At 48.7% G+C, this 27,530-nt stretch overlaps 1 protein-coding gene across 3 annotated transcripts; it reads right to left on the reverse strand.

Annotated features, from left to right (window-relative positions):
• Nucleotides 1-12,933: 12,933 nt before the first annotated feature.
• CCM2L (CCM2 like scaffold protein) lies at nucleotides 12,934-27,126 on the reverse strand. Of its 3 annotated transcripts, none has more exons than XM_045833717.1 (10): nucleotides 27,038-27,126; nucleotides 26,369-26,533; nucleotides 24,021-24,104; nucleotides 23,741-23,924; nucleotides 22,464-22,933; nucleotides 19,223-19,358; nucleotides 17,183-17,246; nucleotides 15,356-15,485; nucleotides 14,935-15,073; nucleotides 12,934-14,000 (listed from the first exon to the last, which is right to left on the reverse strand). In XM_045833717.1, exons 1-10 carry the CDS (start codon nucleotides 27,065-27,067, stop codon nucleotides 13,687-13,689), a joined length of 1,716 nt encoding a protein of 571 aa, XP_045689673.1. In that variant the 5' UTR covers nucleotides 27,068-27,126; the 3' UTR covers nucleotides 12,934-13,686. The 3 variants fall into 3 exon arrangements, with proteins under 3 accessions (XP_045689673.1, XP_045689674.1, XP_045689675.1); XM_045833718.1 differs by lacking the exon at nucleotides 27,038-27,126 and adding an exon at nucleotides 26,881-27,011; XM_045833719.1 differs by lacking the exon at nucleotides 17,183-17,246 and having other exon boundaries at nucleotides 13,865-14,000.
• Between the last annotated feature and the right edge of the window lie 404 nt (nucleotides 27,127-27,530).

The following is a 27,530-nucleotide window of genomic DNA, read 5'->3' on the forward strand; positions in this document are numbered from 1 at the left end:
TGTGGAAATGGAGACAACTGTACTTAGACAACAATACAAAAATAAAAATAAATTAAAAGAAATGCAAGGTACTCTGAAAACTAAACAAGAAATATTCTTTTTTAAAAGATTTTATTTATTTATTTTTACAGAGGGGAAGGGAAGGAGAGAGGGAGAGAAACATTAATATGTGGTTGCCTCCCGAGCACCCCCCACTGGGGACCTGGCCTGTGACCCAGGCATGTGCGCTGACTGGGAACCGAACCGGAGACCCTTCAGTTCACAGTCCCATGCTCAATCCACTGAGCCACACCAGCCAGGACAACAAGAAATATTCTTGAAAGAAAGTTAAGAAGACCAAAATAAAGTCATCTCATGGGATGGAAAAAATATCTCATGGAAAAGACATCCATCCCTTCATGGGTTGGAAGACTTAATATTGTTCAGGTGATGATACTCTCCAAATTGATGGGCATAATTCCTATCAAAACCCCAGAAATATATGTGTATATAATGAACAAGCATAGCCTAAAATTCGTATGGAAATGCAAGGAACCCAGAACAGCCAAAACTATCTTGGAAAAGTAAAATAAAGTTGGAGGACTCACACTTCCTAATTTCAAAACTTACTTCAAAGCCACAGTAATCAAGACAGCATGATACCAGCATAAGGAGAGACATAGAGATCAATGGAACAGAACTGAGAGTTCAAAACTAAACCCTCACATTCATGGTCAGTTGAATTTCACAATAAAGCTGCCAAGGCAATTCAATGAGGGAAAGAACAGTCCTTTCAATGAATGGTGCTGGAACACGTGGGCATTCCCATGTGAAATAATGACATTGGACCCCCTACCTCACACCCTTGGCAAGAATTAACTCAAAGTGGATTATAGACCTAAATGTGTGAGTTAAAACTACAAAACTCTCAGAATGAAATCTTCATGACCTTGAGTTAGACAAAACTTTCTTCAATGTGACACGGATGACAAAGGGAAACTAGATAAACTGGACTTGATCAGAACTAAAAACTTGTGATGTGAATGACAAGAAAATGAAAAGATGGCTCACAGAATGAGAGAAAATCATGGATCTGTTAAGGAACTGTTATGCAGGGTATATAAATAACATAACTCAATAATAAAAAGACAACATAATTGAAAATTAGGCAAAAGATCTGAGTAGACATTTATCTAAAGAAGCTATACAAACAGCTAATAAGCACATGAAAAGATGCCTAATGTATTAGTCATTAGGGAAATACAAATTAAAGCCACAGTGAGATGCTACTTCACATCTATTAGAATGGCTATAATAAAAAAGACAGTTAATAGCCCTGGCTGGTGTAGCTCACTAGATTGAGAGCAGCCTGGGAACCAAAGGGTCACTGGTTTGATTCCTGGTCAGGGCACATGCCTGGGTTGCAGGCCAGGTGTCCAGTGGGGGGCACACTATGGGCAACCACACATTAATATTTCTCTCCCTCTCTTTCTCCTTCCCTTCACTTCTCTCTAAAAATAAATAAATAAAATCTTTTAAAAAAGACTGATAATAATTTGTGTTGATGGGAACATGAAGAAATTAGAACCCTCATATGCAGCCGGTGGGAATACAAAAGAGCGCAGCCCACTGGAAAACTTTGGCGGTTAAACATAGACTTACCGTACGGCCCAGCAATCCCACTCTTGATACCCAAAAGAATGGAAAATATATGTCTACACAAAAATTGGTATGTGTCCCTGACCGGAGCAGCTCACCGGGCTGGGTGTCACTGTGCAGATTGAAGGTTCACCCATTTTAATTTCCCGCATGGGCCTGGGTTGAGGGCCAGGTCTCTGGTTGAAGGCCTGTGAGAGGTAACCAGTCCATGTTTATCTCACACAGCAATGTTTCTCTCCTCTTTCTCCCTCCCTTCCTTTCTCTCTAAAAATAAATAAATCTTTAAAAAATTTTGTTTGGCTCTGGCTGGCGTAGCTCAGTGGATTGAGCTTGGGCTGCTAACCAAAGCATCGCAGGTTCAATTCCCAGCCAGGGCACATGCATGGGTTGCAGGCCATAACCCCCCAGCAACCACACACTGGTGTTTCTCTCTCTCTCTCTCTCTTGCTCCCTCTCCCTCTCTAAAAATAAATAAATAAATCTTTAAAAAATTTGTTTGTAAAAACTTCATAGTAGCATTGTTCATTAATAACCGAAAAGTGGAAACAACTCTAATGTTCATCAGTGAATAGGTAAAACATGAGATATGCATCCAATGGGATGTTATTTCACTATAAAGAGTGCTGAAGTACTGATCCAGGCTCCAGCATGGACGAACATTAAAACTGTTATGTTAAATGAAGGAAACCAGTCACAAAAGACTACCTATTGTGTGATTCCATATATGAAATGTCCATAATAGCCAAGTCTACAGAAACAGAAAGTAGATTGGTGGTTGCCCAGGGCTGGGGGCTGGGAAGAAATAAGAAATGGCTGCTAATGGGTGTGAATTTTGGGCAGTGGTGGTGGTAATAAAAATGCCCTAAAATTTATTGTGGTAGTGGTTGCACAACTCTGTGAATATACTAAGAATCACTTAATTGTACATTTTAAATGACAAATGTATGCTATGTAAATTATAATTCAACAAAAACGGTTTTTAAAAAGAATAAAGAAACTCCGTATGTACTAATAGGGAACGAGCTGGTAAGCGGGTGCGAGGCTGGGTACACATTAGCTCCTAGTGTATTTTACTATTTGCATAGAACAAGAGCATGAACATGTGTGGGAATTTACCAGCACATGCCTGGGCTGAGTCAGGATGGGCACACAAAGTGGTCTCCATTGAAACAGTCCCGTGGAGGGGAATTGTGTAGACAGAGGAGGGAGGGAGACTTACTAGTTCTAGCCTACCCTTTGTACTCTTGAACTTCGAGCCACCTGGGACATGCACTATCCAAAAATAAAGTCAATTTTTAAAAATCAGAGACTTCACGGACAAGAGAGAATTGAGGCTGGGGAGGATTTTTAGAGAATCAAAAGAGTCAAGGTTCTGGGTGTGCACTTGACCGTGGGCCAGGAGGAACAATGGAAGCAATTTACTGAGGCTGGGCTGGCTGCCTCTTACTAGCTGTGACTTTGTTTCCTCATTTGCAAAGTGAAAATACCTCACCTGGTCATTGTACTATTGCACAAAGAGCTCTTATTATTGTGCCCTTCCATCAGCTCATTTAATCTCTTTGAGACAGGGATGAGTATAAACAGATGGCTCAGAGAGGTAAAACACGTGCCCAAGGTCACACAGCCAGCAAGCAGTAGAGCTGGGGTTCAAACCCAGGTCTGTGAGCCTCCAGTTGTTTCCAGTGGCTGTGTTTGTAATGACTACACGGATTTTATGTGTGTTCTGGAAACTGAGAGGGAGAGCGATGCTCAGTAAAGGACAGGACACAGAGCTCCGCCCTGGAGGGAGGGCAGGTGCTAAGAAACACGCAGACTTCACTTTACATAGTGGATTAGAGGCTGGCTCCTTCAAAAATACGGGGGTGGGCGTACAGTTGTAATACAAACAAATAATACAGTAGTTAACAAATAATAACACAAGAATACATGCTGTGTTTCATGTATTTACAACAGTAAGCCTACTTCTCCTCACCCCCGTACATTTTCCTATTTCCGGGAGCATTTGCATTTCATATTTCAAATTCTTTGGGACCACTGTTGATTGTTCTATATTCAAAACAGAATGGGGGATGAGGAAGAGAGCCACGATCACTATTTCAGGGCTCAGATATTTCCCCTTTTATTTGCAAAGCAGCCAGTGTGCATTTCACAGCTTTACCCTTCCAGGCAGGAGGTCACTGCTGGCCTCATTTTCCGAGGAAAGCAAATGAAAATCTGAGAAGAATAGCCCTTGAGAAACTCCCAAGAGCCCTCAGCAGGTCCTGGACCCAGCTTCTTAAAAAGCTCCTCCATCTTCCATCTTCTCCAGCTCTCCTCCCTGCCTTATTTTAATTCAGAGAACTTGTCACCACCAGGTACTATAGGGCATGTTTACATGTTAATCTGCTTATTGTCTCCTACATGTTTCAAGTTCCAAGCAGGTACTATTCACATTGCCGTTTTACAAATGAAGAAGAAACTGAAGCTCAAGGTTTATGAACAGCCAGTGAATGCTAGCGCTGAGAGCCAAACCCTTCATTTCTTAAACCGATTCTACTAACGTTTATGAAGGGCTTACTATGTGCATCTCTGCTAGGGGCTGGGAATACACCAAGAATGAACAAGATAGTCTTGGGCTTCAAGCAACATCCAATCCAACTGAGGAGACAAAAACTTACACCAGTAACTTAAATTCAGAGTGGAAAATGCTGTGGTATTGTAGGACGATGTAAGATGGACACGGCTCAGCCTGGAGTGCATCAAGGAGGACTTCTCGAAGGAGGTGATCAATTGAAGTTTAAAGGGTGCTAGTATATCATGGCAAAGGGCATTCCAAACAGAAGAGGCAGCTTGACAAGGTCTTGAGGGAGGAACAGCCTGGCTTGTTTGGTGAACCACAAACACTTCTGTGTTTAGTGCCTGAAGCTGGGGACACAGACAGAAGGAAGACGAGGCTGGAGATGGCGGCAGCAGCTTGATTAGGAACTGGGTTTTTCCAGTGCAGGCAGCTGGAGGAATTCGCCTACGGGTTTCTCCCGAGCTTGCCCACCCAGGTACCATCCTAAAGGCGGCTAACCTACTGCTCAGGGGTGTGGTGAGACTGGGCAGAGATGGGCATGTTGGGGTGCCGGTGAAGTTGTTTTTCTGCCCCCAGCTGCGTGGCCCCCTCCAGCTGACGGGTACCCCCAGGTGGTGGGGCACAGCTCGGTTTCACAACTCCCCTCCCTCCCCGCAGTGTCCCCAGAGGCCAAGAAAAGAGGAAGCGCTTACAGGACTTCCTCTTGGGTCCGGCTGTCCCGAAGCCCAGGCAGGTTGGGGGCTGGGGTAAGAGAGGGCGGGTCAGAGCGGGACCTGCCCACGGTCCGGCATTCCCCCAAATAAAAAGGCCTGGGCCACAGCCCCGCCCCCATTTCGCGGTGGCGAAGCGCGGGCAGGGTGCGCCCAGGCCTTGGACCTCGAAGAAGGGCTTAGGGTCCCAGCAGATCTAAGTTACTGTCGTCCCTGAGCAAGACCTCTTGTCCTAGCCTTGCGTCCTGAGTGAGAAGGCACATCCTTACTCAGCAATTTAAAACTGAGGTGATGTGCGTTAATTGACATGGAGAGATCCCCAAGACTACCTGCACAATGGTATAGAAAGTATATTCATGTTTTAAAAATAATATGATTTTGTATTTATCTACATCTGTATGTATACACATAGAGAAAGGTCTGGAAACTCCACAGCCGACAAGAACAGAGGTTGCCACTGAAGAACAAAGGAACATTGGGATAAGGGAGAACCCCACGGTGACTTTTTCTCTATTTGTTTTTTAAAAAATTTAAAATGGACTATATTCATTTTTATTTTTGTAATTAAATGATAATAAAGAGGATCATTATATATGGTTATCAAGGGTCCTTTTCCCCAAATATTTTATTATGAAAATTTCCAAACATACAGCAGCGTTGAAAGACTTTTATAATAAAACCCCATGCTCACCACGTACATTCTGCCATTAACATTTTACTTGCTTTATCACTGTCCTTCTGTACATCCATCAATTTGTCTTTTAAAAATGCATTTCAAAGTGAATTACTTCAGCATACATATTATTATTAATCAGAGTTCAATGTTGTTTACAGTATTTTAATGCAAAATTTACATACAGCAAAATGCCCAAGATTAAGCATTCATTTGCTGAATTTTTACAAATGCACATACATCGATGTAATGTCAACCTCAGTAAGATATACATTTCCATCCCTTCAGAAAGTTCCCTCTTGTCCTAAGTGCATTTTAATTGCCAACGTTCTATGAGTCAGCATTCAATAGAGGGCCAGGTGTATAGTAGGTGCTCAATAAATGTTGGTTGAAGGAATAAATAAGTCTAGGAGTGGATGTGCAGATGGACTGCTTCCCTGAGGGCAGGACCATGAGTTTCTCTCTTGCATTCCCCACAGAACTGATACACAATAAATGCTTACTAATGATTTATGGATTGTATTAGTTATACATTGTTGTGTGACAAATTGCCCAAAACTTAGCAGCTTAAACAATATAAACAGTTACTATCTCACACAGTCTCTGTGGGTTAGGAATCTGGTATAGATTCTGGGATAGAATCTGGCTTAGATCAGTGGTTCTAGTCTGGAGTCTTCATGAGGCTGCAGTCAAGGTCAGCCTGGTCTGCAGTCCTCAGAAGGACTGACGTGGGTAGGAAGGTCCCTTTCCAAGGTGACTCACTCACATGACTGTTGGCCAGAGGCCTCGGGTTCTCACCACGTGAACCTTTCCAGGGGGCTGCCGACTGTGCTCATGACGTAGTGCCGGGCAGTCCCCAGAGTGTGTGATCCAGGACAGCTGAGCAAAGCTTCCCATGGGTCACACAGGCCATTCCCACTCAGGATGGGAAGCTCTATGCGAGAGCACGAATTCCAGAGGGTGAGACTAACTGGGGGCTTTGTAGAGAAGGTAGTCATTGTGAGTATGTATCCGACTTTCCTGAGAACTTGCTTTGTGCTGAGTGCTGCGTTGGGTTCTGCAGAGTGTAAGGGTGAGTCAGAACCAGCTCTCCCTGTTCCTGTCATAAGATGTGAGTCTGTGTGTATGTTAGGGTGGGGGGGAGGTCAGACAGGCATGAAAACCGACGGTGTTATAGGATGCAAAACATAGCAAATGGCATTTTTAAAAAGATTTTATTTATTTATTTTTAGAGAAGGAGAGAAATATCGATGTGTGGTTGCCTCTCACACGCCCCATACTGCTGACCTGGCCCACAACCCAGGCATGTGCCCTGACTGGGAATTGAACTGGTGACCCTTTGGTTCACAGCCTGCGCTCAATACACTGAGCTACACCAGCCAGAGTGCAAATGGCATTTTTTAAAAATTGCTTTTCTATGGTTTATATTCAAGGCATGGCATTTAAGACAGATTGTGAAAAGAAGTTTCCTTCTGCCCTTGTTATACTATAAACCCCTCCAGCTCAGAGGCAACAATGATCGCTTGTTTTGTACATCCTTCCAGAACTATTCCATGCTTATACACAAAGACATTCCCCTGCACCTTTAAACAGAGTAAAAGGTACTATCCAAAGTGCATTGTTCTGTAACTTACTTTTTTTTCTCTCACTCGATCTTGCAAATAATTTCATATCAGTACATAGAAAGCTACCTTGTTCTAATTCATGGCTGCAAGGTATTCTATTGTCTGTATGAGCCACAGTTTGTTGAACCCATTCCCTGTCACTGAACATTTTCTTTCTTTCTTTCTTTCTTTCTTTCTTTCTTTCTTTCTTTCTTTCTTTCTTTCTTTCTTTCTTTCTTTCTTTCTTTCTTCCTTCCTTCCTTCCTTCCTTCCTTCCTTCCTTCCTTCCTTTCTTTCTTTCTTTTATAATTAAAAAAAGAAGATAAAAATATGAACAGTAAAATGACAACAAACTCATACCTATTAACAACTGAACCTAAAAAAACAAAAACAAAAATAAACGAAGCAAACAACTAGAACAGGAACAGAATCACAGAAATGGAGATCACATGGAGGGTTATCAACAGGGCCGTGGGAGGGGGAGAGAGGGGGAAAAGCTACAGAGAATAAGTAGTGTAAATGGTAGGTAGAAAGTAGACAGGGGGAGGTTAAGAATAATATAGGAAATGTAGAAGCCAAAGAACTTATATGTACGACCCATGGACATGAACTAAAGGGGGGGGAATGTGGGTGGGAGGTGGTGTGCAGGGCAGAGGGGAATAAACAGGGGGAAATGGGACAACTGTAACAGTATAATCAATAAAATATATTAAAATATTTTATTTATTTATTTTTAGAGAGAGGGGAAGGGAGGAATAAAGAGAGGGAGAGAAACATCAGTGTGTGGTTGCCTCTCACACGCCCCCAACTGGGGACCTGGCCTGCAACCCAGGCATGTGCCCTGACTGGGAATCCAACCAACGACCCTTTGGTTCACATGCCGGCGCTCAATCCACTAAGCTGCACCAGCTGGGGCAACATTTTATTTATTTCTAATCTCTTGTTATTAGAAACAGAGCCATGACATCCACCATTTCCACTTGTGTCAACATAAATGTAGGAGAAATTCCTGGGAGAGGAATTCTTGGATCAAAGGGTCTATGCATTGAAAATATCAGTAGCTGTTGCTGAATAGGGTTTTACCAACTTACCCTTCCACTGACAATGTGTGAGTGTGCCCATTTCCTGACACCTACACTTACGTGGTAAGTTATCAAGCTTTCCCAAGTTTGCCAGTCTAGTCATTGAAAAATGGTTTCTCAATGTAGTATTAATTTGCATTTTCCTTATGATGAGTGAGGCTGAACATCTTGTCACATGTTTCAGGGTCATTTGCATTTTCTTCTCTGTGTACTGTACAGTAATTTGCCTATTTTTTTATTGGGCTATGTGTCTTTATATTTATTTGAATGTCTTCTCTATACATCAAGGTACTATTCCTTTGTCTACACGATAAATTGCAAAAACAATTTTTTAACAAGTTGCTTTTAGACAAAAATGAGAAGTTTTCACAGGTCGAATAATTTTTTGTGCATCACTGCAGGATCCGAGGGCCAAGGAAGCGGCTGTGTTGTGTTAGAGTTCCAGAAGGCAGCACTAGGGCCTGGCAGTGGGGGTAGGGGAGCTGGGTAGGTGAGGAGAGAGCTGCTAGCTCTTGTGCTTGATGGGAAGGGCTGTCACAGAAGACAGTGAAGTCCCCATTGCAGAAGGTGGGCAAGACAGACCCTTTGCCCTTCATCTACAATGGCCCAGATGGACAAGTCAGAAGTGAGAGGACCCATCAGTAGGGCTGCCAGTTTCTGACCAGTTAGGCCTGTCTGTGTGGCTACTGCACCGGGAAGCACCAAATAAATTATTTAGTAGTTATATAAACTCCCTAGAATGGAAGTTCCATGAAATCAGGGTTCAAGTGCTAAAAAAACAGTTGTGGAATGAATGAATGAATGAATGAATGAATGAATCTAATCAAAGGTGCGAGAGGCTGCTGTTTCGGAGCCAAGAGGGAACGCTCTGTTTTCCTCCTTTCCTGTTGGAACCTGCCCTCTCCTCTTCCTTCCTCTTACCCCACCTGAGTCAGGTCTTGGCGTCTCTCATCTGGTCATCGTCCCAGCCTCCTGCGCCACTCCGCAGCACCCAGGCTCTCCTCTATCCCCCAGTCAACCCTCCTCTCCAAGCAGCTAGATTCACTTTTGGAAGATGTAAGCCCATGAGGTCACTCCCCATTGCTTCTTCTTCCTTGTCCCTGAAGAGACTTCTCAGTCTGCCTACTCCTCTGGTTTCCTCTCTGAAGCTCCTCACCTTGTCCCCCCACCTCACACCCCACAGTGTTCCTCCAGCAATACTGATGGTCACACGTGTTGAACAATTACTGTATGTACTTTTACATGGATTACCTTGTTTAAGCCTCACAACAATCTAGGAGATCTATAAGGGTGATGCTATTATTATTCCCATTTTATAAATGAGAAAACTAAGGCCAGAGACATTTTGGGGCTTACTCAAAGTCACCCAACTAGCAGATGTCAGAGTTGGTATCCAAAACTCTCTCAGTTTGACCCTCGGGGTGCAGCGTCCAACCACTGCACTGGTGCCAGCTGGTCACTGGTCTTCGAGTGTGCCCTGCTCCTTCGAGCTCCCTGGTCTTTGCTCACATTGGCCCTGGAAAGCTCCCCCGGTATTGCCTACCTGCTCCAAATCTTGCTCATCCTTCAAAGTCTTGCTCGTAAGTCACTTTCTCTGCAAAGCCTTTTCCATCTTCCCCAGAAACAGCTGTGTTCTCGCTCTGGTTTTACAGCTGAGAACTTCCTGCTCCGGTTGTGTGAGGATGTTCCTTCCCTATCAGGCCCAGAGCCCTCCAGCGGGCAGAGGCTGTCCTGTATCATCTTCCAGTTTGGGGCAATGTCAAACACAGAATGAGTGCTCTCTAAATATTTGGTGACCAATGACAGTGGCCCCAGGACTCCTCCCCAATGCACAGTTGTGATGGACTGCCAGTCCCCAGCTGGAAGCTGGGAGGGAGTTGCAGGGTCCCTAAATAGGAGGGGCTTCATGTAGGGGTAAAGACAATTTCACTAACATCACCCCTTGTCCATGGGGCAGTTCTGTTCCTAGAGGGTCCAGCTGGTAGGGAAGTTCCACCCTTACACCACCCCTAGAGGTTTGGGGAATCAGCTGTCCCACACCCAGAGGGTTTTGCCCCTCTTGCAGTGACGGGAACTGAACCGTGATGGGAAGTGATTCTGGCTGGGTGTCTGGACACCACAGGAGGAAGTGTGGCCAGAGTCCACATGCCCAGAGTCTGGGCCACCCCAGCCAGGGCCCTGTGGACTTCAGTAACTACTGGTTACAGGACTTTGGTAACAGAGTAGTTCCGGGGCGGTGGGGATTTCCTCGGGTGTGAGGGAAGTTGCTCCATTGCTGGAGCTGTGGAGTAAGAGCTGTCTCAGTGCCTCTCAGCAGCCCTGTCACTGTACGCTGGCTGGCACTGTGAGTAATTTCTGAGCTCAATCCTCTTGCAAAGGCCTGAGCCCTTTAAGAGGGAGCTCTAGCTCTTTGGCCCCAGTCCCTATGGCTGCTTCACTTAGGAACTTACTAAGCACCCCCCCCCAACCGCGGCCCAAAGCCTCTGATCCAAATGCCCCAGTCTGAGATCACTGCATCCCAAAGTCTGGTAGACGGGATAGCTGGGCAACTAGGAGCATGGGCTCTGGGGTTAGCCAGTTAGGGGTCCACATCTCTGTATGAGCTTGGGCCCTTCCCTTCCCTTCCCTTTCCTTCCCTTCCCTTCCCTTCCCTTCCCTTCCCTTCCCTCCCCTTCCCTGAGCTTCAGTTCCCTCAAACATAAAATAAGGATAAACAGACTTGAAACATCAAAATGAAGGATTTGTTCAATGGAACAAATGTGGTCCAAGGAAAGCACCATAGACCAGTGGGTCTCCAAGTGTGACTCCTGAGCCGTCAGCGTCACCTGAACACTTGTTAAACATGCAAATTCTGGCCTCACCCAGCTCTATCGAGCCAGAACCTCAGGGCGGGGTTTAGCAGTCTGTGTTTTAGCGGGCCTTCCAGGAGATTCTCATGCTTGCTGAAGTGTGAGAACCGCTGCCGTAGATGAATCTGATAGACGGGTGACACATTGGGAGAGGACATTGGAACATCGACGGCCAACAAGGGGTTAATATCAAAAATTTATAAGCCACTCCTGCAAATCAATAAGAAAAAGACAAGAAACCTAATCAACAGTCGGCAAAAGATCTGAACAGGCAATTCACTGAAGAGGAAGCCCAAATGCCTGACAAGCACGGGAGGAGGTTCTGAATCTCAGGACTAATAGAGAAATGCGAGTTAAAATGAGATGTCACCTTACTGCCCAATTTGTAGGCAAAATGACAAAGTCGGATACTGTAAAAGCTGATGAAAGTGTGGGGAGGCAGCATCCTTCACGAGTTGCAGGTGGAGCCATTTTAGCAGAATTTAGTGACATATAAAACCTGTATGTCCTGTGATCTAGTAATTCTACTCAAATGTAGAGCCCAAAGGAATTTTCATGTAGCCCCATAAGGGTCATGTGCAAGATGTTCATCACAGTGCAGTTTGTGGTAAGAGGGGGTTGGAACCACATGAGTGCCCACCACTGGGGGAATGGATGCATGAAACACAAAACAATGGATGCTCAGCTTGAATATATATACTTATATTTGTGTGGGAGAGAAACATTGATCAGTTGCCCCCTGCATGTGCCCTGACTGGGAATTGAACCTGCAACCCTTCAGTTTACGAGACAACACCCCAAGCAACTGAGACACACTGGCTGGGGCTCAGCTTGGGATATTTTGTAATAAGCTAGATTTTCCAACAGCAAGAGGGTAGAGCTTAAAAACATATGAAGTGAAAAAGGAGCAACACAATGAGATCCTTACCCAATACCTCTTATGCATGTGTGTAGCATAAACAAGTACACAAAGCAATGTATATTTTATATGCAGAGACATATATCAACACACAGGAGTGGGAGCTATGGCGGGGAATGTGGGGAATGTGTAGATGCAAGGGGAAAATAAAACAAAGCAAAATATCAGAAGGGCCTTGCATGAACCAAGTATGATGGAATGGTTACTTGCCACAAACTGAGTGTGAATAATGGAATTCTCTGGACCTGAAGCCCTAATAATAATAATGTGACTTTAAAATGGGTGATAATAGCCCTGGCCAGGTAGTTCAGTTGGTTAGAGTGTTGTCCTGATATGCAAAGGTCGTGGGTTTGATCCCTGGTCGGGCATATGCAAGAATCAACCAATGAATGTAGAAGTAAGTGGAACAACAAAAATCAACATTTCTCTCTCGTGTACACGCTCTTTCTCTCTCTCTAAAAAAAAGTGATAATAGTACCTGCCTCATGGTAAGTGCCATGTGTGTGGCCATGGAGGGGTCTGTAATGTTTTACAAATACACTTGCCCAGGTCTTCCAGGCAAGTCTCTGGTCTCCCTTCAGCGCTCCTTTCTTTTAGCCTCCTCGCCTTTACTTGGGCTGTGTGGCATGCTGTCCTGATGCCGACCTCTCTCTCTCCAAACCTCCCTTTAGATTTCTTTAGCTACCCACGACTGCTGAGGGCTCTGTGGAGGGCTGGGTACTTTATTTTTCCAGCTCAAGCATGAAGCCAGGCTCTAGCGGAGCTGTGAGGGGGCAAGTCCTGTTTCCTCTGCCCACACTGTGCTCCCCAAGGGTCTTCTTACATCTCACCCCCCACCTCAGTTCCCACCTCATTGCACACAGGGTAAAGACAGGCAAACGGAGTCAGAAGGGGTAGATGTGGAAGGGAATAGTATTTATTGAGTGCCTATCATGTGGCAGACCCAGCACTAAGGTCTTGACCTTTGCTAATCCCCATGACTACCCCGTGAGGCAGGTGGGGCCCACCTCCTCCAAGTCCAAGATCTCAACAAGCAACTTGTGTGGAGTCTTAGGACCAGGTTTGGGATCAAGATTACCTTCCTCTGAGTCAACTCTCAGTAGAGAAAAAACCCTCTTCATACTTTTGATCCAACTGAGGGCGGTGTGGGGAGAGAAAGAGACCCTGCCATTTAGAGCCTCAAAAAGACTCTCTACACGATGGACTATGGTCGATTGAGGTAATATCTCAGGAGAATCAGGAGATTCCCTCAAGTCCCTTTCCCTCTTTTAAATCTCGGTTTCTGGTAAGAGAAGCTCTGGAAATTCTTTTCTCAGTCCGCCAGCAGGGGGAGCGCACGCACCACCCCTCCCTTGGCCTTCAGCTAGCAGCGCCGTCCAGGGAGGAGGGGGTGTCCAGGTTTGGGGCACCGGGGCTAGGCGGACAAAGGATGACGCTGCCCATCCCGGGCGCGCAGAGGAGTCAGCTGAGCCCCAAGCAACTGCCCCGGACTTTAGGGCCCCGGACCATCTGAGACTCGGAATGCAGGCCTCGGGTTGGGAGTGGGGAGGGGCCCTAGTGACCAGCAGTCCCCCCAGACCAGAGTGAGTGAGATTCAAAAGCGAGGTGGCGGGGCCACCCCTTCTCTGCCTTCCGCCTGGGCAGTGGCGGCAGGCTACAGGTAGTTGTCTTCGGTTGCCTCGTTCCCACCCGGGGAGCCCTGGGCCTCCTCATCCGTGCTGTCGTCATCGTCCGGGGCCAGCGCCTCGATGTCATGAGTGATGTTTGCCAGCAGCCGGTGGAAGGTCTGCTCCTCCGGCCGCTGAGCCGCGCCGTCATAGCTACGCACGGCGGATGCCGACGTGGAGCTCATGCTGCGTTTGATGCGGCCAAAGCTGTCGGTGAGGATGCCGCCCTCGCGGATGCCCACGCCCTCCAGGAAGCCCTCGAAGTAGCCAATGTCCTGGTCCAAGATGAAGGGTCGCATCCCTGCAGGCCAAGAGGCAGGTGACTCCCCAGGGTTCAGCCCTTTCCCTTCCCACAGAGGTATCACCTTCCCTGGAGATCTGAGTTCAAATCCCTGCCCTGCCATTCACTGGTTGTGTGGCCTTCCACAAGCTCCTTGACTCTCTGAGCCAGAGAATAATGACATTCTCTTGGAACACAGTACGTGCTCATTACGTTAGCTTATTATTGTTATTATTATCACAATTGTTATATTCCCATTATTCGTGCGTGAGTCTCATTAAATAACTACTCTGCGCCTTACTTTCCTCCTGTGTAAAATTGAGATAATTACACATCTTCTCCCGGTAGGGATATGAAGATTAAATAAGGTACTTAGCACACACCAAGTGCCCCATAAAAGTTAACTCATATCACTTCCGTTGCTACTCAGTATGTAACTTCAGTACTTTGCTTCTCTGAGCCTCGATTTCCTCATCGGCAAAATGGGGGCAAATAACAACATCTACTTCCCAGAATTTAGGCCATTTAACTAGATGATACTTGGCACACAGTAGCGGCCAAATACATGGTAACTTATTCATATTGTCATTCCCATTTTTGTTTTATTAGTTCTCCTTACTAGCTGTGGGACCTCAAATAAATTCTGTAGCCTCTCTGAGCCTCAATTTCCTCGTGGAGTAAGATGGGAAGAATCATTCCCTCTCCCAGCTTTGCCCTGAAGAAGAAATGGCTATATTAGTGCTCTCTTCTTATCAACTCTGTGCCTGCAGGCAAGTCCCTTATCTCAGCAGGGACTTGGTCTCCTGATATGCTCCATGGATCTCATGAATTTGGCTTTATCAGGGGAAGAGAGATCAGGAATAAACAAACGCTCCCAGCCTGGAGACTGACCAGGAATGCCACGGACCATGTAGTGGCCTTGGCTGACCGCTGGGGGGCGGGGCAGGGGGCTCACCAAGGAGGAAGAACTTGCGCCGGTCTCCATAGAGCTTCAGCAGCCCTGAGCAATAATCCTGGATGGGCAGCCCCAGCCGATACTCCCGCAGCAGCAACGCAAACTGCTGGATCTCCAGGGGCCCCAGCTTACTCCGCAGCTGTGGGGACACCATTCAGGATCAATCCCATGTAGCAACCCCCATCCAACCCCGCCCGAAAGGCCCAGAGCCCTCCTCTGAAAATGCTAGCTGACGTTAGTTTAGGCCTTTGAACAAGCTGGCCTCCGCAAAGCTCATGTCCCTAACCTCATACCCCACCCTGACCTCTGGGGTCTTATACTTCAGTCCCATCCAGGATTAGTCATGATTCCTGGAACACCCTGTGCTTTTTCCGATTTACAGGCTGTGGCTTGTGCCATTTGCGTTGGTCCCCAAGCTCACCGTGACCATGTAATCCTGCAACTGCTCGAAGCCCAGGCCGCTGTGGTCGCTGCCGCTGCAGTGGGAGTCGTGGAAAGAGGGCGTGGATGTGCCGCTGTAACATGCTTCAAATGTGTCCTGGGAGCCATTGCTGTGGGGACGGGCAGAAGGGGGCCCTCGCTCACCTCTCTCCAGTTCCTCCCCTGTGGCAGGTGGAACGTGAGAGGGCATAGCTACCGGTGCTCTGGGCCCAAGGCCTCATCCGTGTCCCATTTTCCCCTTCAAGGCCCTGTCTTGTCTGGCCCCACATGATCTGGCCCCTGGCTGCCTCTCAAACCTCTTCTCGCCTCTGCTGTTTGTGCTCAGGCCACCCCGCCTTCTCCCCTTTCTTCTAATCCTCAAAGTACCTCTTCACATCTGGGCCTTTGCACATGCTGTTCCCTCAGCTTCAACCGTCCCTCTTCCCCTATCTTTTGCTCAGCTAACTTTTATTTATTCTTGGATTTTAAATGTCACCTTCTCAGGAAAATTTCCCCTGATCCCCGCAGACTGGGTTAGACCCTCTGTCAAATGTGGTCACAGGGTCTTTAAGTCTCCTCATGACATGCAAAGAATCCCCAGGTCTCCCCACCAAACACCCTCTCTGACCACTCTCTCCCTCACAGCCTCTGCTGCGGTCCCAGTGGCCTCCTGGCTGATCGTCAGACACACCCGGCTTCATCCTGCTTCAGAGTCCTCGCCCCTGCTGTTCCCTCTGCCCGGAGAGCTCCTTCTCCAGGGCCCAGTTCAAGTGCTGTCACCTCTGAGAGGCCTTCCCGACTCCCACAGCCCCTCTCTCGGTGCTCTGAACTTCTCTTAGTGCGTATTCTCGTCAGTGCGCATGACTACTAAATGACAGTTTCATTGTCACCTGTGCTGGGCTGTGAGCCATGCAAGAGCAGGGAACCTTGGTTTTCTTACTTCGTTGTTTACCTACCACGTGTTCAGCACGGGCCTCGTCCCTGTCTTGCTCCCCACTGTAACCTTAGCACACAGCCCAGTGCCTGGCATGGGGTGAGCACCCAATAAATATTGCTTAATAAGAAGTCGACCTGCCTCCTGGTCTCTACACTGTCCCAGAACCACTTCCCAGGGACACGGTGTAGTTTAGTGGTGAGATTTTTTAAAAACAATTTAATCCTACATTTTCCAGTCTTGCCAGTCATGGCCATGTGACAAGTTCTGGCCAGTGAGATGCGAGCAAAAGTTGTCCGTGGGAATTCTGGCAAAGCCCTTTAAAGAGGCCCCAGGCGTGCTACCCTGGTGGCTGAGGCTACCACCGCCATCTTGGGGCAGGAGGTGGCCTTGAGGATGGAAGCCAGTGCTGAGGAGGGAGGGAAGGAGAAGCCCAGGCCGCTGACAACCATGGGACCACACGTGAACTCCCAGTCTATGTATTTTATGTAGGAGACAGGAAAAAAGCTCCATCTTGTTCAAGCTACTCTTCTTTAGAGTTTTCTATTACACGGAGCCAAAATCCAAGTGAACCAACATGTTTTTTTTGGCATCAGCTTTCGGACCCTGCAGGCCACTGTGTCTGGATGGCTGGGAGAGAACCTCAGGCCCACGTGGGCCCACTTCTGGGTTCCGGTTGCACCCTGGGTCTCTCAGGGGCATGGATCCCATGAGCCCATCGGAGCTCAGTTTACCTCCCGCCCTCGATGCCCAGCGTCCCAGAACCAATCAAAGTGAGGTCACTTTCTCCCGCACTTTCTCGCCCACAGGAGTCTTAAGAATGCCTAGAAGAGCAAGCCTGTTTATGTACAGGTGGGGGGGCAAGCATGGGGTCCCCAGCAAGTAGGTACCCACAAGGAGCTGCAGCAGCTGAAGTCGGCATCATAGGCGTAAGTCCCGTCAGTCCGGCAGCTCTCACCTGCGACCAGCAGACAGAGGGCCTGTCAGAGGAAGCAAAGCAGGGACCGGCACCCCTGGCTCCTGAGGCCACGACCTCAGTGCCACCCTGAGGTTGGGAGGGTGGCTAAAACCTACATGGCCTTATAAGCAGTCATCAGGGTGTTAGCTTTTTCTCAGAAATGGGCAGCTATTGGAAACTTCTGACCACAATTCCTGCCTCCCCCTGCCGCCACCCCACTGACACACAGCCGACCTCAGGCAACTCACCTCCATCTCCCGGCCCTCAACCTCCCCAACACTGGGACATCATCTTCCTGTCTACCTCAGGGGGGGTCTTGGGTGTAACAGATGTGGGAACACGTGAGGGAGTGTTTTATAAACTGTGTGCTTGAGGTGAGACCAAAAAGAATCGTGAGAGGGAACTCAAAATCTTGAGAGGAAAGAATCACCATTTATAGAGAATTTGCTCTGTTCCTAGCCCTGTTATCTCACTGAATTCAGGTACTGGCCTCACCTTCCGATCCTGGCTCACTCGGTGTCCCTTCCTCGGGACAGTCCCCTGACTCCCCAGGCTAGGCTGGCTCCTCATTATATGTTCTCATAGCACAGTGTGTGGGCACATTGTAATGTTGTAACTGTTCAATTACTGTCCCACGATCTCAGCAATGCAAGCCTCCTGAGGTCAGGGCCATCTGGTTTTCCTCAGCAGTATATCCTGGTGATCAGCAGAATGCAACACATAGCAGGTGCTCAATAAATGTTTGTTGAATGAATGAATTTCTTGAAATGTTTGTTGCATTATCTCATTTATTTGCCTATCATCCCTGAGATAGTCAATGAATTATCTCAACTTCACCACACCGCCATTCCTGTAGATGGGAGTACTTCCAGAAGTAAACAGCCAGCTCTTTGTTGCTGGAATGATACAAATGGGAACCACACTGAGTGGGCTGTGACTGAGGAAATTCATTAAGTGGCCTTGAAGGCAGCATGCGAGTGAAGCTGTTGCAGATAGAAGCTTTAGAATCAGACCCGCCTGGGTTTGAATCCTGACCCTGCCACTTACTAGCTGTGTGCACCTGAGTAATGTATTGTCTACTCTGAGCCTTAATGTCCTCATCTGTAAAATGGGAATTGTAAGGCCTCAGAAAGTCCTTTCATCCATTCAAAAAAGACTTCTTGAGCATCTGCGATGTCCCTGGCCCCGTACTAGACACACGGGATGCAGTGGCAAACAGGACAGACAAGGTTGCTGCAGGGACTAAATAAGACTTGGCATGCTGATACGGCGCTCGGCACATAGTTGGTGGTTGGGAAATGCCTCTGGGGGTCTCATTCTCATTCCAGCCCTTGACTGAATTCAAGGACTGGTCAGCAAATCTTGGTTTTGACCTACTGTCCTAGCTGGGCTAGTAAACAGACAATGCACAATCTTAGGCTTCTGCAAATGCAGGGATACCACAAACAAAAGGGAGAGCCTTGGCCGGTGTGGCTCAGTTGGGTGGGTGTTGTCCCTCAAAGCGAAAGGGTGCCGGTTGGTTTCCCGGTCAGGGCACACGCCTAGGTTGTGGGTTTGGTCCACACTTGGGGTGCATACTAGAGGCAACCTATCGATGTTTCTCTCTCACATCGATGTTTCTCTCCCTCTCTCTCTCTCCCTCCCTTCCCCTCTCTCTAAAATCAATAAGCATGTCCTTGGATGAGGATAAAAACAACAACAAACCACAGCCCCTCCCCAAACAAAACAAAAACACAAAAGAGAGAGAGAAGAGCCCAGTTGTGAGGGGCTTGTTCTGAATCTGATAACCAGAACATCTATGAAAAAGCTAGGTTTGAGGTCATCATGAAAACTGACATTTTTTAAAAACTCCGTATCAGGGGTACACTGTAATTGCAATAGAGATCAGAACCCCTAACGGCTTTCATTGGCCCCAAGTCTTAGGGCACCCCCTTCCCCTGGCTTTTTGCGATGTTTCACAGGAGGGGAGTACTCACTGCGGCTGCAGAGCCACGGTCGCTCAGGTGTGGACGTGTAGTGGTAGCCAGCCCGGTCCACGCACTCGATGCTCTGGTCCCCGTAGATGATCTGGAAGACCTGACAGATGAGGGCGCAGGACTCCTCCGCAGCATCCTGGCTCGGGGAGGGGGAGGGTAGAGCTCAGGCTCTCTCCTGGCACCAGGACGCCCCTGCTTCCTAAGACAGTGTGAGGGGGCTCACGGAGGCACACATACACCTACAAAGGCCTTAAATAAACCAGCTTTGAGGTTATTTCCCACCAAAGTTATTTCCCACTAGAATGGCTACTCTCTGGGTCTTGGACCCCTTTAAAGAATACAGTGATGATTCTAACCCTTCTGCCCTGAAAAAATGCAAACATGTACCCCCACTTTCTGGGGGAATTCATGGACTTACCTGGAGCTTATCTAAAATAAGCCCTAATTTGTTTCAGTTTACAGGGAGGAAGCTGAAACCCAGAGAGGTACAGTAACTAGCCAGGACTAGAACCCAGATCTCCTAATACCTAGTTGAAGGAGGAGGAATTAAGTGTATAACAATTTTAGGATCAACATAGTTACTACACTACCAGATGCCATATTTAGATATGAGCTCCCTGCCACCCAGGGCAAAAATGGAAGCAGGATGAATACATAAAGTTCAGTCTCTGGTAGAAAGAAAGAGTTTAAGTTCTTTGGTGAAATTTTTTAGAGACTGTAAATCTGAAGAAGAATTTGCTTCTTTCACCAACCTCTTTATGTCTTCAAGCAAGAGACACAGAAAGACCATAAATGATGAAAAGACCATCTCCATGAAGGCATTTCCAATTGTGTGTCTCTAAAAAAAGCTCAGGTGTAAATTAAAATGTAACCCAGATAGGCATGTTGGGATGGAGAGTGTACTAATCATTATACCAGGACTGAGCCCTCCAATAACCCTACAAAATGGACAGGGAAGAAAGGATCCCTATTTTATCGTTAAAGACACCGAGGCTTAGACTGGCCAAATGCCCTGCCCAGGCTGGCACAGCAGGCTCCAGCCACTGGTTATATCAGCACCCAGGTTTTTGACTCTAACTCCTGTGCCTTCCTTGGGACCACAATGCTTCAGACAAGAGGCAGAGACTAAGATAACCCTGAAAATCAACTTTTCATTTATTCATTTATTCTGCAAATTCTCATTTAGTTCTATTGTGTGGCAGCTACTGGGTCAGGCTCTGAGATCTCAGAGGTGAATGAGATGAAATCTGTACCCTAAAACCCTCCCAGTCTGCTAAGATAGGGCACAAACTCACTTTCCTCCCTGATTATCACTGCAGCCTGCTTATTTTCTTGTTGGTCCCTATCACAAGGTATACTAATATTATATGATTGAATCGATCCATGCATTCAACATGCATTGAGTACCTGTTATGTGCCAGGCACATATTCTAGGAGCCGGAGATACCACAGTGAGCCACCCAGAACCCCCAGGGCCCTTGCACTCTACAAGCAGGCCAGTCTGTCTAGAGCAGAGCAAATAAGGGAGGAGGGTAGAAAGAGATGCGGCCAGAGAGGAAATGGGGATGGTGGCTGGAGCCACTGTCGTAAGGTAGATGGCCTTCTCAGCAGTTGTAAGGGCATTAGCTTTTCTTCTGAGTGAAACGGGGAGTCGCTGAAAGATTTTGAGCATTGACATCATGTGACTTAAATGTAACTAGAACTGCTCTGACTGTGGGGTGGCGGGGGACAGGCTGCAAGCAAGGGCCAGACCCATGAGAGGTGATGGCATCATTCAGATTACAGATGGGGCATGAGCCTGGGTGGAGACAGTGAAGGATGGGGAGAGATAGATGGGTTTGGGTTATATTTTAAAAATAGGACCGAGGATTTGTTGACAGAGTGGACATGGGCTGTGGGAAGGAGAGTGGGGAGCCAGGAACCACTGCAAAGGTTTGGTATGAGCAACGGAAGGACAGAGCTGCCATGAATCAAGACAGGGAGACCCAGGCCAGAGCAGGTTTAGGAGAAACGACTGGGAGCTCAGCTTTTGATGTCATAGACCTTCAAGTGAAGCAGCGGAGTGGAAAATGTGTTGGCATATATGATGTGAGAGAGAAACTTCAGGGAGTTCTCAGAGTTTTAAATGCCCCAGGACCAGAGGAGACCACCTAGAAATGGGTGTAAGAAAGACGTGGATCAAGGACTAAGCCTGGAGCACTCCAAACTTAAGAGACTGAAAAGAGGAGGAAGCAGCTCTTGAGAAGGAGCAGCCAGGGATGTAAGACAAAAACCAGGAGGAGATGGAAGCCAAGTGAGAAAGTGTTTCAGGGAAGAGCGAGTCAGCTCCAGAGTCCAAGTTTACTGACTATTATCCATGTCTCTCCCTGGACAGGCACCGTGGGTGTTGCTCACGATGGTTCATAGACAGAGGGAGGTGGGGACCTGGGTCAGAGAGAAATCTTTGAAGCCTGAGGCTTTGAAGGTGTCTGTTAGACTGTGAGCTCCCTAAGGGAGGACACCAAATATGTCTCATTTACCTCTGTATCTACAGCACCTAGCCCAATACCTCGCACACGTTGGAGCCCAGTAAATACGGTCAAATGAATAAAAGCAAGGGTGAAGGTGGAGGATGGGTGGAGGGAGGATAGGTGAGGAAAGGATGGCAGAAAGGCTGTTGCCTTGGCTGACCCCCTAGTCACCAAGACTACAGGCTCTGAACATCGTGGGTTCCAATGTTGAAATCACCACCTGCTTCTTGCGTGACCTTGCACAAGTTAGTCTCTGGGCCGCGGTTTCCTTCTTTATGTAAAGGGGATGATCGAAGTATTTGTCTCTACCTTACTGTTAGAAGGACATAAGTTAATGCTCGTTCTGTGTCTGGCATGGGTTGGCAACTCTATTCATGCCAGTGATTAGTGTCCTCCTGATTGTTACTGAGGTAGCGGGGACATTGACGATATTGGACGAAAAGCAGGGTTGGAGAGGGGATTAGGTCAAGTCTATTTGGGCCATTTTGAGTTTTCATTTCATTGGGAAAGCAAGGGGGAAGAGTCCTGGAGGGGTCCAGGGCTAGGCTTTAAGAAGCCTTTTGGCGTCATGAGCACACGGGTATACTCGAAATCCTAGGCAGGGCTGAACAAGGGAGAAGGAAAGAGGCTAGGGTAGAGACCAGCAACCTCGTGATTGGGCCGGGGTGCTGGTGAGGAGCGGCGCGCTCCGGGAGGCAGAGCGCACGGGCGCGGGGTGCCCTCGGGCTCACCCTGTTGGCCACAGCCAGGATGACAAGATTGCAGTAGGCGTCGGGGCTGGGATCCTGCGGGTCCAGAGGGTTGGAGCCCGGGTGACGCCGCTCCCAGCTGCCGCCGCCGCCACCGCCCGCCTGCCTCCGCTCCCAGCTGCCACCTAGCTTGCCCGCGCCTCCGCCGCCGCCACCGTGCCGCCGCTCCCAGCTGCCGCTGAACGTCTGACGCCGTTCCCAGCTGCCGGATGTCCGCGCCCCGGCGCGCTGGCGCTCTAGGCTCCCGCCGCCGCCGCCGCCGCCCGCGGCCCGGGCTTCTGCGCCCGCGCCCCCGCCCCACGCCATCCGCCAGTCCAGGCTGCAGATGGTGTGACGCCGCTCCGTGGTGCCCACCCGCCGCTTCTCGGGAGCAGCGCCCGGCGGGCCAGTGTCGCGACCGGACCCGCCGGGGCTGGCGTCTACACCGGCTGGCACCGGATCCACGCCCAGACCTAGAAGAGACCGAGTGACTGTCAGCCACAGGAGATCGGGCTAAGAGCGCCCTCCAGAGGCCACCGGGGGTGGGGCCTGAGGGTGCCGCCTTGTTGTGCAGCCACTCCTGGCCCCGCCCCTGGCCTCAGGCCCCACCCCTGGTTTTGGCTCCGCTGGGCATTCACACCTGCCCCACCCCATCTCGGTGCCCCTAGCCTCAGACCTTGCCGTAGGGCCTGTGGGTGGTCATGCTGTCCCTTCCCTCTGTATCCTTAACTCGGACTCACTGGTTTCAGGGTCCCCCTCCTTAGATTCCGGCTGGCCCTCCACGGCGCCACTGGCCTCAGGCCCTGCGCCTAAATTGGCGAGATGTGATGTCTGCCAAAGGCTACCCTAGCTTCGAACTCCGCTCGAGGAGCCTGGCCCCGTCTCTAGGTCAGACTCCTCCCCTCGCCCGAAGCTCCAACCCATCCTCGCAAGGCTGTGGCCACGCCCCCTTCACCATGCCCTTTAACTTTTTGCCCTTTCCCCCGCCTGCTGCAGAGTTCTGGCTTCTCCATCCTTTCCTGGCTTCACCACTTGGCCTCAGGATGGTGAGTTAGGCCGCCCACTCTTCAGACTCAACCTTGGACTTGGTCTTCCTGCGTACGGCCATGGACTGACCCTAGTAGTAGGTTAGAGTGGTCAGGACTTTCCTGTCACCTCATCATCCAGCCTCAGGCCTCAATCCTGCCCCGTGTCACACACATTCCCAAAACAAGACATTGAAACTTTTCTCTCCCCTTCGCCTCATGGCCCTGTCCCCTTGCAGGCTCCACCCGCTGTACCTGTCTTAAGCACCAGCAAGTGCAGCGCGTCATCCTGCAGGTAGGAGGCGGCGGCAATCTCATGCGTGGGGATACGCAGGATGAGTTCCTCGTTGTCGCGCCAGGTGAGCAACAGGCAGCGAGCCGAGAGGCTCAGGATGCTGTCTTGCTCCGGTGTAGTCTTCAGTGGCAGCTCCTTCAGCTGCTGCGGGGTGGATCGGATCTCCTGAGTCCCCAGGGTCCTTGGGTGGGAGAGGGAGAAGGGGACAGCCCCTGCCCACTCCCCTCACCAGAGGCTCACCCTGGCAGTGTCCAGGAGCTGCAGGAGCTCATCCCGGCTGGAGGGGTTCAGTGAGGAGTTTACCCAGGTGAGGTGGCCCAGGAACTAGATGGCAAACCAGGATGGGGTGGGGAGAGTGGTGGGAGAAGGGCAGAAAGAGGTCATTCTGAAGTCTTGGAGGACCCTGACCTCCTCACTAACACAGTGAGATAGAAATATCTGAATTAATCATAAGAACCTGACCAGAGCTGTTATTGAACCAGTCATGGAAGCCAGACACTGTCCTGAGAGCTCTGTGCACATTCGCTCATTATCCTCCATTTGAGGGTGAGAAAACTAAGGCAAGCAAAGATAAGTAAGTAGCATGCCCAGTCTATGAGTATATCACTAGAAACGGCAGAGTGACTCCACACGCCAGAGTCCACACTCTCACTGCTAGTTTTTATTGCCTGAACACAGTTATTCAGCTATGATGAAATCCAAAGTCACTGGCGTCGTTCGAAAGAACTGACCACCTATGAATTCCTGCTTGGCCTGAGATGCTCTGTCCACCCCAAGCACCAGGATTGACTGACGGTGCAAGTCACTCACCCTCTTTGTGATCTTGTTGCAGAAGTCAAATGAAAAGGAACAAATGTTATATCAAACTAGTGTATAATTTTGTCAGAAAAAATGATGCCCCGAATCAATAAATGGATTCTTCATTCATTCTTCGCTATAACTTAAAGCTCTCATTTAACTTATATGTTATTCCAGCAACATAAGAATTAACTTTTTTCTTTATTTTAATTTTATTTTTTTAGGTGAATCTCACTAATCAACCATTTTCTTTTTATTCTGCATGAAATTTCAGTCCCCTCATTTTAAATGGATTTGTTTGTTAGCATTTCCCTCCACATGGGATTTTTGGATGAAATACAAGATGCTGGTTAAATTGGAGTTTCACATAAACAACAAATATGTTTTAAAACAGCCCCCCGCCAACCCATGCAGTATTTGGGACATGGATTAGTACTAAAAACGTATTCAGCCCTGTCTGGTGTGGCTCAGTGGGTTGGGTGTCATCCTGGGAAGCGAAAGTTCAGCAGTTTGATTCCGGGTCAAGGCACATGCGTGGGTTACGGGCCGGGTTCCTGGTTGGGGGCTTGTGAGAGGCAGCCGGTTGATGTTTCTCTCACACATGGATGTTTCTCTCCTCTTGCTTCTCCCTCCCTTCCCCTCTCTCTAAGACTAAATAAATAAAAATCTTTTTTTAAAAAAAAGCATTCACGGCTTGTCTGAAATTCAAATTTAACTGTTTTTGCCAAATCTGACACTCAACCCCATATCAACCTGCCTTGGGTGGTGAGGATTCTTCACTGCTCCTTCATGGTCTTCATGAAATAGAGGCCCTTGATCCCATCAGGGCACATATAAGAAGCAGCCAATAAATATATAAATAAGTGGAAAAACAAACTTATGTTGTTCTCTCTCTCAAATCAGTAAACAAAAATTTTAAAAAGAAAGAAAGAAAGAAAGAAATAGAAACCCTTGAGTTCTTTAAGTCCCCTGTGGTTTGCTGAACTGAGTTGGTTCCTTTAACCTGGACACTGAGTAGCAACAACACCGCTGCAGTGAAATCTCACAGGGAGGTGTGGCTCTTCCGTACACAGCGCTCTCTCCCATTGGCACTACCCTGGGAGTAGGTTCTGAGCCCCACGTTCAGCTGGGAACACGGAGACTGAGCACATGGAGGTCATTGCTGAGGGCCCACAGCATAAGGCAGAGGCAAGGCTGCCCAGTCCTTTCCCCCCTGAGCCTCCTTTGTATGAGACAGGACTGGTCAAGGATAGAAATGAAGGGGAGGTAAGGTCTCTCTGGATGGGGTTCAGGACATGCTATCCCCAAATACAGCACCTTATTGAGAGTAACTAAAGCTGAAGGAGTTTGAGAAAGGCACTCTGACCTCCCTGCTAACTTTCCCCTGAAAGCAGGAGATGAATCTGTGTGAAAGGTGCCCTCTTTGTACCGGGAAGAGGAGACAGACATCCTTATCACCAGCTTTAGGCCTGAGAAGACTACGTAAACAAACCTCGTTACTTCTTCACCCTTTACTAGTCTTAGCCCAAACCTCTCTCCCTTGTCATTTTTTCACGCCTTTATTGTTTCTCTGTCTAAAAAGGTATCAAAGCTTCCTGCTTTGGTCACTTCTTGGGCTTTTCATTCTCTTGTGAAGGCGCCCACAGACATGTAAAATTTGCATAAAATATGTATGCTTTTCTCCCGTGAATCCCAGCCAGGGACACGAAGAGGGTCAAGGAAAACTTTTTCCTCCTCTGCACCTCTCACCCCAAGATTGGACCCACCCCTTCTCCTCATTCGGCACGCACCTTGACCTCTTTCTCCAGGTAGTCACACAGCAGAATCTGGGGGTCGATGAGGTAGTCAGGGGGATAAAGGGGCATCGAGTGCAGGGGCCGGCGGCTCACACTGCTCCGAACGGCTGCTCCTGCTCGGCGCCCAGCCTTTGGGAACATAAGCCTTAGGAGCGGGCCCTGTGTAAAGATGGGGAGGGGCAGGCTAGATTGAAACCCAGCGGGGGAGCAGGTAGGCGTCTGTAGCCTGGATGGGAAGCCTTAGAGCGCAGAATTGCTCTGGCTGAGGTCCTTCTGTTTGGGGGTTAGGGAGCAGGGGAATAGACCTATTGGGTTGGTGTCTGTCTGGCCCTCGGTCAGAGAAGCTACAGGAGGAATTCCCCCAGGAATACCAGGAAGGCGGTTGGGAGTATCTCCCAAACGAATCTGGCTGGGCTTCCCTGGAAGGTCCTGTCTGTCTGCAGATTCTAGGGATGGCAGAGGCCACTGAGAACAGGGAGGACAGGTTAGGGAGTTTGGAACTCAACTGTCTGCCTGCCCAAGGGTGGAGAGGAAGGCCCTTCGAAATGAGAAGAGAGGCCCTACTTTCGCCCCTTGCTGCTCCTCACTTCCATGCCAGGCTTCCCTCTTCGCCAGCTCCGGGGACAGTTCTCTGCCTCGCATCCCTCCCAGCCTCCCACCTACCTTTTTCCCTTTCTTGACTTCATATTCCATGGTGCAGCGTTCTGTTCCTGCTGCCCTCCTGGCCACCCCCTCCAGCCTCTCCCCCCATCCAGTTCCTTTGTTCTTTTTCCTGCCTGGTCGGAAACTCCACCAGCCCTGGAGTTCCTGCCCCTCCTGTGTGATAGTGAGCAGAGGTGGAGGGGGCGGGATGCAGCCTTGGGACCCCTCAGCTCTACAGTGGGAGCCCAGCCAGAGGAACTGACCTGCGGAGACAGCTTCACAGCCTCCAGCCAGAGCTGGCCGTTGAGGGGGCTTAGGAGTTGAGTGAGGCTGGGGAAGGAAGGCTCTCCTGAATTGGGAGTCAGAAAATCCCAGATTCCACCCCCACTTCTACCACTGACCTTGCTGTGTGACCCTAGCAAAGCAAGTTGTTTCCCCCTTTCACAGCCTCAGTTTCCCCCTCCCTGCTTTAAATTGGGGGTAAATAGTGCCTCCCTCTCTGGGCTGCTGCCAT

This window comes from Phyllostomus hastatus, unplaced genomic scaffold (genome assembly GCF_019186645.2).
Source record: "Phyllostomus hastatus isolate PE091 unplaced genomic scaffold, TTU_PhHast_1.1 phas_contig_17, whole genome shotgun sequence".
NCBI lineage: Eukaryota > Metazoa > Chordata > Mammalia > Chiroptera > Phyllostomidae > Phyllostomus > Phyllostomus hastatus.

What these genes read in the sequence shown, in the direction of transcription:
- CCM2L (XM_045833717.1), bottom strand. Translation starts at nt 27,067, where the DNA reads ATGGAATATGAAGTCAAGAAAGGGAAAAAG. An exon ending in TTCAGCTGCTGCAGCTCCTT is followed by an intron (nt 15,486 to 17,182) that starts GTGGGTACCTAC and finishes CCGTCCCCACAG; the next exon opens with CAATGGCTCCCAGGACACAT. An exon ending in GCGCAAGTTCTTCCTCCTTG is followed by an intron (nt 14,001 to 14,934) that starts GTGAGCCCCCTG and finishes CTTGGCCTGCAG; the next exon opens with GGATGCGACCCTTCATCTTG.